The 12,073-nt window shown below is 42.6% G+C and overlaps 1 protein-coding gene across 1 annotated transcript in view; it reads right to left on the reverse strand.

Moving 5' to 3' along the window:
* OBSCN (obscurin, cytoskeletal calmodulin and titin-interacting RhoGEF) overlaps nucleotides 1–12,073 on the reverse strand; it is a 181,241-nt gene that overhangs the window by 51,814 nt on the left and 117,354 nt on the right. The window contains 16 exon segments of the mRNA XM_088064601.1: nucleotides 600–773; nucleotides 1,596–1,678; nucleotides 2,023–2,223; nucleotides 2,605–2,744; nucleotides 3,514–3,642; nucleotides 3,944–3,963; nucleotides 4,070–4,136; nucleotides 4,828–5,046; nucleotides 5,528–5,626; nucleotides 5,715–5,747; nucleotides 6,154–6,351; nucleotides 7,202–7,320; nucleotides 7,686–7,764; nucleotides 8,171–8,449; nucleotides 9,002–10,357; nucleotides 11,371–11,643. Coding sequence (XP_087920727.1) covers nucleotides 600–773; nucleotides 1,596–1,678; nucleotides 2,023–2,223; nucleotides 2,605–2,744; nucleotides 3,514–3,642; nucleotides 3,944–3,963; nucleotides 4,070–4,136; nucleotides 4,828–5,046; nucleotides 5,528–5,626; nucleotides 5,715–5,747; nucleotides 6,154–6,351; nucleotides 7,202–7,320; nucleotides 7,686–7,764; nucleotides 8,171–8,449; nucleotides 9,002–10,357; nucleotides 11,371–11,643 — 3,469 coding nt within the window.

Here is a 12,073-nt window from a genome sequence, read left to right on the forward strand (position 1 = left end):
TTTAAACTGACAGAGGGCGGGGTTAGATGGGATATTAGGAAGAAATTCTTCCTTGTGACAGTGGTGAGGCCCTGGCACAGGGCCAGAGAAGCTGTGGCTGCCCCTGGATCCCTGGAAGTGTCCAAGGCCAGGCTGGATGGAGCTTGGAGCAGCCTGGGATGGTGGAAGGTGTCCTGAAATTCATGCATGCTGACATCAGTTTTACGTGGATTAATTTCTCTATGAAGACACCACTGAAGTGCCTGTAAGAACTGGCTGCCCTTTTAACATAATTCACTGTTTCTCAGTTAAATTCACTTAAAAGAGTAAAAAATAAGCTGGACACAGGAAGCTTTGAAGCTCTGAAGGGGATTATGGAAGTCCTAACCCTGTGCTATGATTTAAGCCATGCCATCATTCACCCTCCTAAAAGGAGCATCAATTCCCTTGCACCTCAGCACTGCCAGTGCTCCACATCAGGAATAATAGTAAGAACAGTAATAATAATAACAGAAGTAAGAATAGTAGTAGTAGTAGTAGTAATAATAATAATAATAATAATAATAAATAATAGTACTGCCATTCTTTGGTATCCAATGAAGGCACTTGGGAATGCCCACCTGGAATGGAAGCGACCAATGTCATCAATATTCCTGAAGATGGTGGATTTCTGACTGGCAACAGCTCCTGGCACACTGGGACAGGTCTCAGTGTACCTAAGGTGATGAGTCTGCAGGAACTGTAAATCTTGAATATAATCTTCCTCTGAGATCAGCAGCTCCTGAATGAGAACACTGAAGGGGAGACAGGGGGGCAGAAAGAAATCACAGAAAAATCATCACAATTGTCCTTGAGAGGCTTTTAGGCTGTAAAGTAGAGATTTATGACCAGAGGAACTGACTCCTGGGTGTGTTGAAAGTTCCCCTCTGGGAAGGGGGTGGGGGAGGAAGGGAGAGAGGGACAGATGGACGGATGATGAATGGATGGATGGATGGATGGATGGATGATGGATGGATGGATGGATGGATGATGGATGATGGATGATGGATGGATGGATGGATGATGGATGGATGGATGATGGATGGATGGATGGATGGATGATGGATGGATGATAATGGATGATGGATGGATGGATGGATGGATGATGGATGGATGGATGGATGATGGATGGATGATGGATGGATGGATGGATGGATGATGGATGGATAGATGGATGGATGATGGATGATGAATGGATGGATGGATGGATGGATGGATGGATGGATGGATGGATGGATGGATGGATGATGGATGATGAATGGATGGATGGATGATGGATGGATGGATGGATGATGGATGGATGGATGGATGGATGGATGGATGGATGGATGGATGATGGATGATGGATGATGGATGGATGGATGGATGATGGATGGATGGAGCCAGTGGAAGTTGTCCCATCCCACGGGACTCAGTGACACTAGATAGTATTTAAGGTCCCTTCCAACCCAAACCATTCTAGGATTCTGTGATCTCGATTGCCTGGAATTTTCCTAGGCTGAAATCAATCACAAAACACAAATGGTTCAAAAGGCAGGAAAATTCAAAGGTACAAATACCAAGTGACACAAGCTCACCTTAGCTTCCTTTTGTATTCATCTTCAGAAACAAACTCTCCAGGAAACTCTGGAATTTCCATGGTTCCCCACTCCGGTGACAACTACAATATTAGGAAAAAAAATTAAAACAATTCTTGGAAGTGGACAGTGCTTTTATCTGTACATACTGAGGAATATCTCTCATGTGTCCACAGTCATGTTTAGTTCAACAATTACTAAACCCAGTGTGAAATTTCTTTTGTGCTGGAGAGTTTTCAGGTCTTTCCAATCCAGAAACCCCTGCACAAACCAGAAATATTGTCTAATAAAAACACGAAAAAGTACAACCTTCTTCCAGACCCCTTCAACAACCTCCTCCTCCATCACTCCTTGCAAAAGGGATGTCTCTAAACTGCAACAGGAACAAGAAATTTTAAATGAGAAATAACCAAACATGATCAGTCACCTTTAATTTCTTGTCCAGGTAAGCTGGAGACACCCAACCCTGTCGAGAGGGACTTGATTTTGTGGGTTTAGTCCTGACCAGCCATTTCAGGGGATGAGCTGAATCCAGGACTTCCACATATTGTCCTTCCTTCAGGGTGATGGTCTCCTTGTCGGGCGCCGCGGGCAAGTAGTCAGCAGTGACCATGTAGACGTCAAAGATCTGCAGGCATGAGACTACAGTCACTTTGTGCTTTTCATTTCCCTCATGAAGAACTTCCCACCAAGATTCCTCTGGCTAACTCTGTCTAAGACCACAGAAAATCAGCTTCTGACTTTCTGAAGTTCAGCCGTGAAAGCAAGAGGTGCCAAGTCATGGGTATTTTTTTGCCATGTTGACTTGAAGGACTTGAAGGATCACAGGGTGAGCATCAGAATTTGACTCTCTGTGCTCTGTAGCACAGACACAACATTTAACCACTAAATACACCTACAAAATTGAATTACTTCACAAAAGAGGATGGAGATACCTATACCATCATAGGTTGGCCATTCTAAGTTTACTTTTCTCCTTGTGTCAAATTTGTCCATAAAGATATCATACCTCCCCTCTGGAATCCCCATCTTCAGATTCAGAGGAGGATTCCTGAGCAATGGATGAAGGTCTGGATCGTCCATGGCGAGGAGATGCAGAGGGAGTTCTTGACTCATCATCACTTTCAGCACCCGGTACTCGAAGTTTAGCTGAAAATCAGAGCAACAGCAAAGTGTTAAATAAATATCCCCAATTTAAACATGAACCAAATCTACCATAATTTTTCTTCTTCCTAGGAAGAGCATTCACAGTAATATTTAGTGTGATTTCCTATTGATGTTTAGGATTAAATGAATAATTTGGATGTTCAAATCCAAATTCAAATCAAATTCAATCATGTATTATGGTGTTGCAGGCCTACTGCAGGTATTGCTGCTGCACTGCAAGAATATTTGTTTGGAGAGTTAATGCCTCTATTTTTACTCCTAGTTAATTTTTTTTCCTACAAGATAATCAGGGCAGACACAAACCAGAGTTTTTCATTCAACTCAACAAATCATTGGATTATTGCATAGCTGTGCACAGAGTTTTCAGCTTTAATTTGATTTTAAAATTCTACAGTGGGGTACAACTTGAAGATGTGGGAAGTACAGAAAACAGGATTGCTTTCTCATTTAGGAGTGATAAATACCTGAGGAATTCAAAATACCTAAGATATGCAAAATACACTTTTATTTTTACAATTTACTATAATAGCTTTTTTCTAGTCTAAAATTCCAGACTGAGATGTGCAGGTTGGATGGACTCCTACAAAAATTTCTTACCCCTAAGAATTGACAAATGTTCATTTGCTTATATAGAATGACTGTCTCAAAACCTGCTGCATAAATCTCATTTATAATTAAATGACACCTAAAAAAAGAGATTGCTTTTTTTTTTTTCCTACCGTAATTAAACTGTGTTTTCCAGATTCCTTACCCTGAGTTATTTTTGCAGATACCATTTCTGAGATACGTGAGGTGAGTTTCTGGAAGAACTCTTCTGAGCCAACATCAGCTAATGAAATAGGGCTTTTGGGCACACCTTCTCTGCTAGCTTCAAGGTCTCCTGGAAAAAAGAAAAATTGTTATTAGGCTGGCAGTGTCATTGAAAATTCATTTCTTTGAATAATAAAACCTTCTGTGGAAGGACTGTTTGGTTTTCTTCCCTTCTCCTGTTTTTAAAACTGTGCTTGTTCTCAGTTCATCCAATAATTCAACCTTGAACAGTGAGCAGTCCTGAAAGGTTCCAACATTCCAGAAAATTTCAAGAAAACTGGACAAAAATAATTGGATACGTGAAATACATTGACAGTCTCAGCTGCAGATAGGGAGGGCAGGAAGAAGAGAGAGAAAACAGCTTCTCTTACCTTCAGAGGACTGAATAGTTCTGAAAAAGAAAATAAAGTAGGGTTAAAAGTTACAATAAAATGGGTAGTAAGGAGAGCCAAATGAGGAACACATTCCCCCCTTCTCCCATACATCCAATCACTTACCCCAGTGTGGTCATGATGGCTTCTGACACCATCACACGCTCCTGGGTCAGGACTTCAGCCTCTTTCACTGCAAGATTGGGGTTTATCATTAGAGGACAGAAGGCACATCATGTCCTTTTTTAGGTATTTAATGCAGGCACATTTTCTAGATGTGGATTACTGGGAGCACTGCAGCAGCTCCTGACCTGGGATATATATTCCCAATCCTGTGATGGCAACGGTTTCCTTCTCTCCCTGTTCATGGAAAATATATAATTGCCCCATTTCTCCACACTGCAAGGCAGGATAATAGAAAAATGGAATTCTTCACAGCTCTGCCCCTGTTCCCAGTATGTATTTGTTTTTCCTCCATCTAATTGTGTTAAAAGAGGCCTTGGAAAGCTCTGCAGAAATCAAATAACTCTAATACAATCCAAAATACCTCAGCAGAGTGAAGCACTCCAAAAAATTTTTGAAAAGGTGACTTTTCCCAGTTACTTAACATTGCCTTTCTTTAATTTGGTTGCTCCTTAGACTTGCCTTCTGTTTATGCAGAAAAGGTACTGCTATTAATACAAGACAGAGTCAAGTAAAGAAGCAAATAGAAGTAAAGAGTGTAACCATTTGCAAGACAAGTGAAATCATGGCTGCTCTCTAGAAAACTCATTTTTTGGGGTGTGATTGGAAAATTTCCTAAAGAGTTACACTTGTTTTTTTCCCTTAGGCACTGCATAAAAGGGAAATATAGAGAGAGTGTTTGTGCTGCAGCAAAGATTTACCATCTGCAACTTCCAGGCTGGCGGTGCAGATGGACTGGCCAGCCTGGTTGGTGGCAATGCACGTGTAAGCTCCACTGTACTTCTTCTTGACATCCAACAGGATCAGGCTGTGGTGCATGTTGGAACTGGCAAGTTTATAGCCAGGAGTGTCTGGTTTGATCCACAGGATGTCTTCTCGAGACTCTTCTTTCATCCAAGTGATTGTTGGTGGTGGATGTCCTAGAGGAAAATTGGTGCAATAAGCTTTAATCTTCCTATTTGTGTTCCTGCCTTAAAAATACGAGCCTTGCTGTGAAAAAAATGCTGTTTTGATCGATTTTCTGATACTTTCCCAACAATAACAGGCATAATATGCAATAAAGGAGGATAAACCATTTTACAACACTCATAGAGAGCTCATAGAGATATTAAATCTTTCCATAAAACCAAATTTTTCAATCACCAGACAGTTAATGGTCAACATGCATCATACTACAAAGTGTCATCATCCCCATTTTTACATACAGAAAAATGGAGGTGAAGAAAAACAGGATGCTTTACTGTGAGGTGTCTTTATAAGAAATGTAAATTGGGAGCGGAATCCCAGACTTCAGATACAGGAAATGAGGTTACAATGACTTAGGGGCAGAGAGAGAAGAATGTGTTGTGAAGTTCCACATTTCAAGTGTTATTCAGAGAAATGAGGTATCTGCTCATTTACCTTCAACTTTCACAGATAATGTGATGCTTGCACCCTTTTTCACCTTCTTATTTGTAAATCTTTCAAGGAATCTTGGTGGTATTAGCTGCTCATGGGAATCTGGAAATAACATTATTGATGGAACACAGTGAGTTTAGACTGAAAAATTCCTGGGGCTTCTGTTCTCACCTGCTGAAGCTTCTCTCACCTGTTTTTGATGGCTCTTCTTTCTCATAGGGATCTGGAACACAAAGAGAAAACACAACATGACAAATACAAATAAGTGTCAATCCAGGAGCTGTACAAAAAAGCTCCCAAAGTGACTCCAGTGGAGATATTACACAGAAATATTGGTGTGATTTGTAAGAGTCCCTAAGTTTTAATGAAATGAGGTTTTAAGGTTAATGAGGATGGGCAAGAATAAAATACCTGCTCATGAGACAACAGTCAGGCAACAGAGAAGTGGAATCATCATCCTCTTAAACAGCAAATTTATAGGTGAACCAGGAGTAAATAACATCATCTTTTACCTACAGACTTCCCCACCTCACCTGAGTTACCTTGGGAGCTTTCCTCAGTAAAAAAGAAACCAAACTATACAAAATGGTAAGAGCCTCTGGAACAGCCCAAAACAGAGCAACACCCACCTTTGACTACCAGCCTGGCTGAGGAATACGCAGAGCCAGCAGAGTTGATGACAAATATCAAGTACTGGCCAGCATCTGCTTTGGTGACATCTCGGATTTCCAGGGAATGGAATTCCTGCCTGTCAGTCTTGAGAATACGATCCGAGGCCTTTAGGGGCTGCCCATTTTTGAACCAGTAGAGACGAGGCTGAGGGTACCCTGTGAGGAGAAGTTACAGACACAGAGAACAAAATTCATTGGCAAAACTGATTTGGGAGCATCTCCAAACTGACAGATCCTCTGCTGTTTCAAGGGTTTAACAGGGCTCCTGTTTCAAGGGTTTCACCAATTAGGAATGCTTATAAATGCATTAAATTTGATTTGTCTCTTAAAATTCTTTCCTGTCTCCTCAGTTTCTGGCACTCCCCATGTTGTCTGCATGTGCAAATGCCTTGGAGGTTGAAAAATCAGCACTTAGGTCTGATTTGAAATGTTCACAAAGAGAAATGCTGAAGCCAAATACATTCCCATAATTTTTATAGACAGCAACAGGAGAAAGCAAGAAAACCCCTACCTCTCCCTACCAGAGTCAACACCAGGGTGAAGTTTTTGCAGTTTTTACATTGCAGGAGCAATGTAAAAATGGAGGAAGGCAAGTCCATGACTGCTTCATTTATTGAAGAGAATGAAGGAGACTGACTTAATTTTTATTAATACTATTATGATTATTACTAATAAACTATACTAGATATAGTTATTTATGTTATATAAATATATGAAATATATAATGATAATTATTAATAGTGATAATGATAATGTTGAGATCATTATTCCTTGTTGCTCCTGTGCTCAGAGAAATCCAGAATTCAGTTTTCAGAAGCACGTGCCTGTCATTATGTCTGGATATATGGACATAAAATGAGGCACTTAATCTGAGTCTGCTCCAACAGTCCCTGTTCAGTGCTCAGCCCAGGGTCACAGCTGCAGAAGAGCACCTTGGAAAACCTTGTCCAGCACTTCAACCTGATATCAGATCTGGAAAACTGACAGTACCGTGGGATCCACTCACCTTTCACCTTCAGGTGAAATTTAGCCAGTGATGCTCCAGGTGCCACATGAATATCATGAAGCTCATCAAAGATCTGGGGCAGCTGCTCTTCCTCAGTGGTGGATTCCTCCTGTTCCCGGCTAAGCAGCAATTGGAATTAGAAAGAAGAAAATCAGGATGCCAGGTGAGAGTTAGGAATCAGAATGACCTATTTTAGGTAAGTTCAGTCTGTGGGTTTTGGCATCGCAAGAACAGACTCAGCACCATCTGACTTTAAAAGCAACAGAGTGATTCCTTGTGGAAATGCCTCAGCTTGCCTGAAGGCTCCAGAGCAAGTTTGCCCATGGCAAATGTGCAGCTGTTGCAGTTATTGCATCTCAGCTGGGCTGGATGATCCTTTATGGCATTAACCTGGCCCTGCACGACACACCAAACCCAGCCCTGACATAAATACGCAGATTGATCTCACCGAGTCAGAGGTTAGAGCCAGAGTTCCATATTTTACCTTGAAATATATTCCTTGGCACTGTAGTAAGATGATGTCTCTGTTGCATCTGCTGCTGTCTCATAGTCCGTGCTGGTCACTGTTAAATGGAAAAAGACAGGTCTTGAATAATCTGAGTTTTGAAACTACTTTTCTTTCTTAAATAGTTCTTACTGATTTTAGTTCCCTTACTAATCTGAGTAAAAATTACTCAAATTAGTAAGGGAACTAAAATCAGTAATTATGTTGTACTGCAACAGGATCCCACACATCCCTTGATTATGGAAAACACCTCTGTTGACCCCAAAAGCTTTGCTCTGACCCTTGCCGTGGACTTGGCAAAACCCAGCTGAACCCAAGAGGTTTGAAAGTGAAAATTTTGTGGCCAAAACATTTTTCTTTTAAATGTAAATGTTGCTTTCCTTGGGAAAAAAAAATTAAAAAAAAAAAAATAGGTCTCAGTGGAACTCCTTTTCTTGTTTTCCTACAGTGATTTTTAGACTTACAATCCACACGGAGCTCAGCCTTGGTTGAAGCCACCCCCATGCTGTTCTCAGCGAGGCACCGGTAGACGCCCATGTCCGTGGGGACCACGGCGGTGATGATCAGCTGGTGACACCCCTCCTGGTCCTCGTTGATCATGTAGTGATCGTTTTCTTCAATAGCTTTGCCGTCCTTGAACCAGCGAACCGTGGGCAGGGGTTTGCCAATGACGATGCAGTCAAAGCTCACTGGGTACCCATCCTGGACCTCTTGGTTTTGGAGCTCGGTCATGAACATGGGGGCTAATGTTGGGGTGGTTGGAGAGAAGAAAGAAAAGTTTGGTTTTAATCTAAAGATATATTTTAGGCCCCTGCTAGTCAGACTTCTGGTTTCCAGGTTTTTAATTTTCTCTAGAAGAGTCAAGAAACTCCCTAGCACTATGAAGATATTCTGTCAGCACAGCAATGCCACAGCTGCCAATTATATATTGTCCTTGTTCCTCTCCTTGCCAAATGTCTTGTCTCCCTCAGAACCATTCTAAAAACCTACATAATCCACTTAAGGACAATAATCATGGTATTTATGGTCACGTTGTAGTAGGTGGCATTTCTAGCATGAAAAGGGGCTTCACAGATAAGTCAATACATTGCAATCCCCCCACCCATGTGCCTCCCCTCTCTCAAAATGAAAAAGAATATGAAAGTCATTATTTTTTCTAAAAGTGCAAAGCTTTGATAAAAAATTCTGCACCAAATTAAAAAAAAAAAATTAAATTGCTTAAGAGTGGAAAAAATGATATTGTCACCTGTTCCTACCATCTTTTCCAAGGAATAAGCAAGGTTTGCTTCCCCTACCTGAGTCAGAAGTCAGCAAAGGTGGTGGAGGTCTTGCTACTGGAGGTGCAAACTTCCCAAATGTGGGAGGTGATGCCTTCCCAATGCGCAATTCAATTTTTTTTGGGCCTTGTTCTAAGATGCTGATCTCCACGGGAATTCCCAGAGCACCAAACATCTCTCTGAACCGCGTGGCTGCTGATTTGGCCTCGGACATGATTTCAAACTTGATGTAGATGTACTGGTCATCCTCACGGTACGTCTGGTGGTCAACCACGTCAATGTCCCCTTCGTCTGCACTGACAAAGAGCTCTTCCTCCACATCAGAGATCTCTGTGGAGATCTTGGCCCTGAAGAGTCTGTGGAGCCTCCTTCCTGCTTTTCGGAAAGCATCGTCCAGCTCGCTGCCAGACGAGCTCTCTGTCTCGCTGTCAGTGCTCTGCTTACTCCTCTTCTCCTTAGGAAGAACTTGAGGTTCCTGAGTGCCAACCACCACCTTTGCGCTGTGTGAGACCTTGCCGAACTTATTGGATGCCTCGCAGGTGTATTTACCGGCATCCTTCCTGTCCAGGCCAGCGATAATCAAGGAGCAGGTGCCGTCACTGTAGCTGTCTATGTGGTAGTAACGACCATCCGAGAGCTCCTTCCCATCCTTCAGCCACCGGACGTTCATGTCGGTTTTGCTGTGGGCCACACACTCCAGGTGCAGGGTGCTTCCAGGCTCTCCAGAGAAGTCTTTGAAGGTCTCAGTAAACACTGGGCACTCCTGCTGCTTGATCTCTTTTCTGACTTTGTAGCCTTTGAAAGCAGCTTGGATCTTCACAGCTGCCTTGTTCATGGAGGGATCATTTAAATCTGGAAGCTCTGGTTCAGCTGGCTGAGCAGCCGTGGTGGCCACAGTGGTCTCCACAGTGGATGTCTCCCACTGTTTCCATAATTTTTCTGTGGAGGTGGACTGAACCTTGCTGGTAACACTGATGGTCTTCTTCCCAGCTTTCTTGAGGTAGTTTACTAGGGAAGGAGTCCCAGCTCTAGACTCATCATCAGAGCTTGTGAAAGAGAAATCTGCCTCTCCTGTCCGGGCCAGCTCGTCACACGTGGAGTACTCCTCTGAGTAGTAGTGAGACATCTCTGCTTCCTCCTTCCTCAGCTTCTGAAGCTTCTCATCCTCCTCAGGCACCTCGCTGATGGAATCCAAGGTGGGCTCCCGGCTCATACGGCGTTTCTTGGCCAGGGCTTCCCACAGGAGGTGAAGATCTCCCTCCTGGGCAGCTTCAGGGGGCAGGCTGGGCTGGATGTGTCCATCCACCAGCTCCTCAGCCCGGCTGACAGGGGGAGGTTCCCTGGCAATCTCCTTCAGCATCGACACTGTGGGAACTGCAGGGAATTAAACAGATGAGAAGTTAAATATCTGAGTTTTGATAAAGCACATGGAAACATCCTACAGGAGAACCTCAGTGGCATTTAACTAAGCATGATATTGAGAACAAAATGGGAATTTATGGAGTCACAGGATGGGGAAGGTTGGAAGGTTGGATATCATCTAGTTCAACCTCCCTGCTCAAGCACAGTCTCCTAGATCACATTATTCATCATCCAGATAGATTTTAAATATCTCCAGAGAAAGAGACTTCACACCCTCTCTGGGAAATTAATCTGATCCTGGTGAACTTGTCCTAGCTGACCACGCTTTGAGGAGGAGGATGGACCACACCACTTTCAGAAAGATGTGTCCAACCTCAACAGTCCTGTGATTCTATGCACACACTTAAAACATTACCAAACAACAGGGTGTTTTTTATTCCTTGCACATTTGAACCCAATAAATAGATTTCTGCCCTTTTTAATGTTGCAGTTGATGGACTGGTGGTTAAGATTGCCTGTGGAGCCTGGAAAGCTATCCAGGCTCATCCTATCTCCCAGAAATACAGGGCTTCCCTGTCTGACCTGAACAGATCTCCAGTGGCTGTCCTGGAAGCTGAGACTCCCATCTCACATGGACACACCTGCCTGGTTGGATGTGCCTAAGTCTGAAGGTGTGTGGTTCACACTCACACGGCTCTACATGTTGCCCAGTCCCTTTTGAGATGCTCCAGGTTGTCTGGAATATTCACAGAATACCCTAAAGCATCTCAAAAGGCACCAAAAATTCATGTAGAGACAATAATGTCACACTTTAAATATGTGTCCCCAGAAACTCTAATCTAGGCAGCCCAAAACTGTTTGGAATGCAGGAACATACTGGACAGTGCCAAACAGGAAAATAACAATTCCTTTTGGATTGTTATGATAGGTTGTAAAAGAAAATTAATTCCAGTCCCAGCTGTGGAGATGCCCCTGGATGTCCATACCAGACCTGATTTAACACCCCAGCAATGCACTCTCCATACCTTCAAGACACAGGCTGGCAACAGATTTGACTTCTGGAGAAGCCATGCAGGTGTAGCTGTCCTGATCCTCAGGTTTAAATCCATGGATAATGAGTATCTGCTTCGTTCCATCAGACAGGATCTCGTACTTCCCTCCAGCTTTTATTTGTTCTTTTCCCTTGAACCAAGTCACTTTCTCCTGGGTTTTACTTGACAGTGTGCACTCCAGGCGAGCCACTCCCCCTTCTGAGACAGATCCTCCCACCAAAGGTTGGGTGACTGTAACTGGAGGCTCTGCAATTACAAAAAATAAAGTGAATTAACACAAAGAACAGATTATCATCTGGTTTTAAGGCACTCCACTCCATAAAATATCCAAGCACCCCACCCATCATTTACAGATTTTTCAGCTGTTGTAGACAACCATAGGAAAAAGAAATAATTAAAAGACTGGCTGCATCCAAAGTGTGGACATCCAAAGATAATATCAAAACAACTTTCCAAGCTCTCCCAGTGTTTAAACTAGCTGCATCTAAACATATACATGCAGAATGGGTTACATTTTCCACATTCCTGTTTCTTTGCTGGTCTTCATCTACCCATCACCAGTATAAAGGAAGTTCTACAGATTTCTAGATCTTAAATGTTTAGAAGCGAAGGAGTTGTATGTGAGACAAAAAAAGAAACCATAAATAAAATGAAAAGAGTTTATTCGAAGTGGCAT

The sequence above is a fragment of the Pseudopodoces humilis genome, chromosome 1 (genome assembly GCF_049639895.1).
Source record: "Pseudopodoces humilis isolate 2021_Gansu_Grassland_sample_001 chromosome 1, ASM4963989v1, whole genome shotgun sequence".
Lineage (NCBI taxonomy): Eukaryota > Metazoa > Chordata > Aves > Passeriformes > Paridae > Pseudopodoces > Pseudopodoces humilis.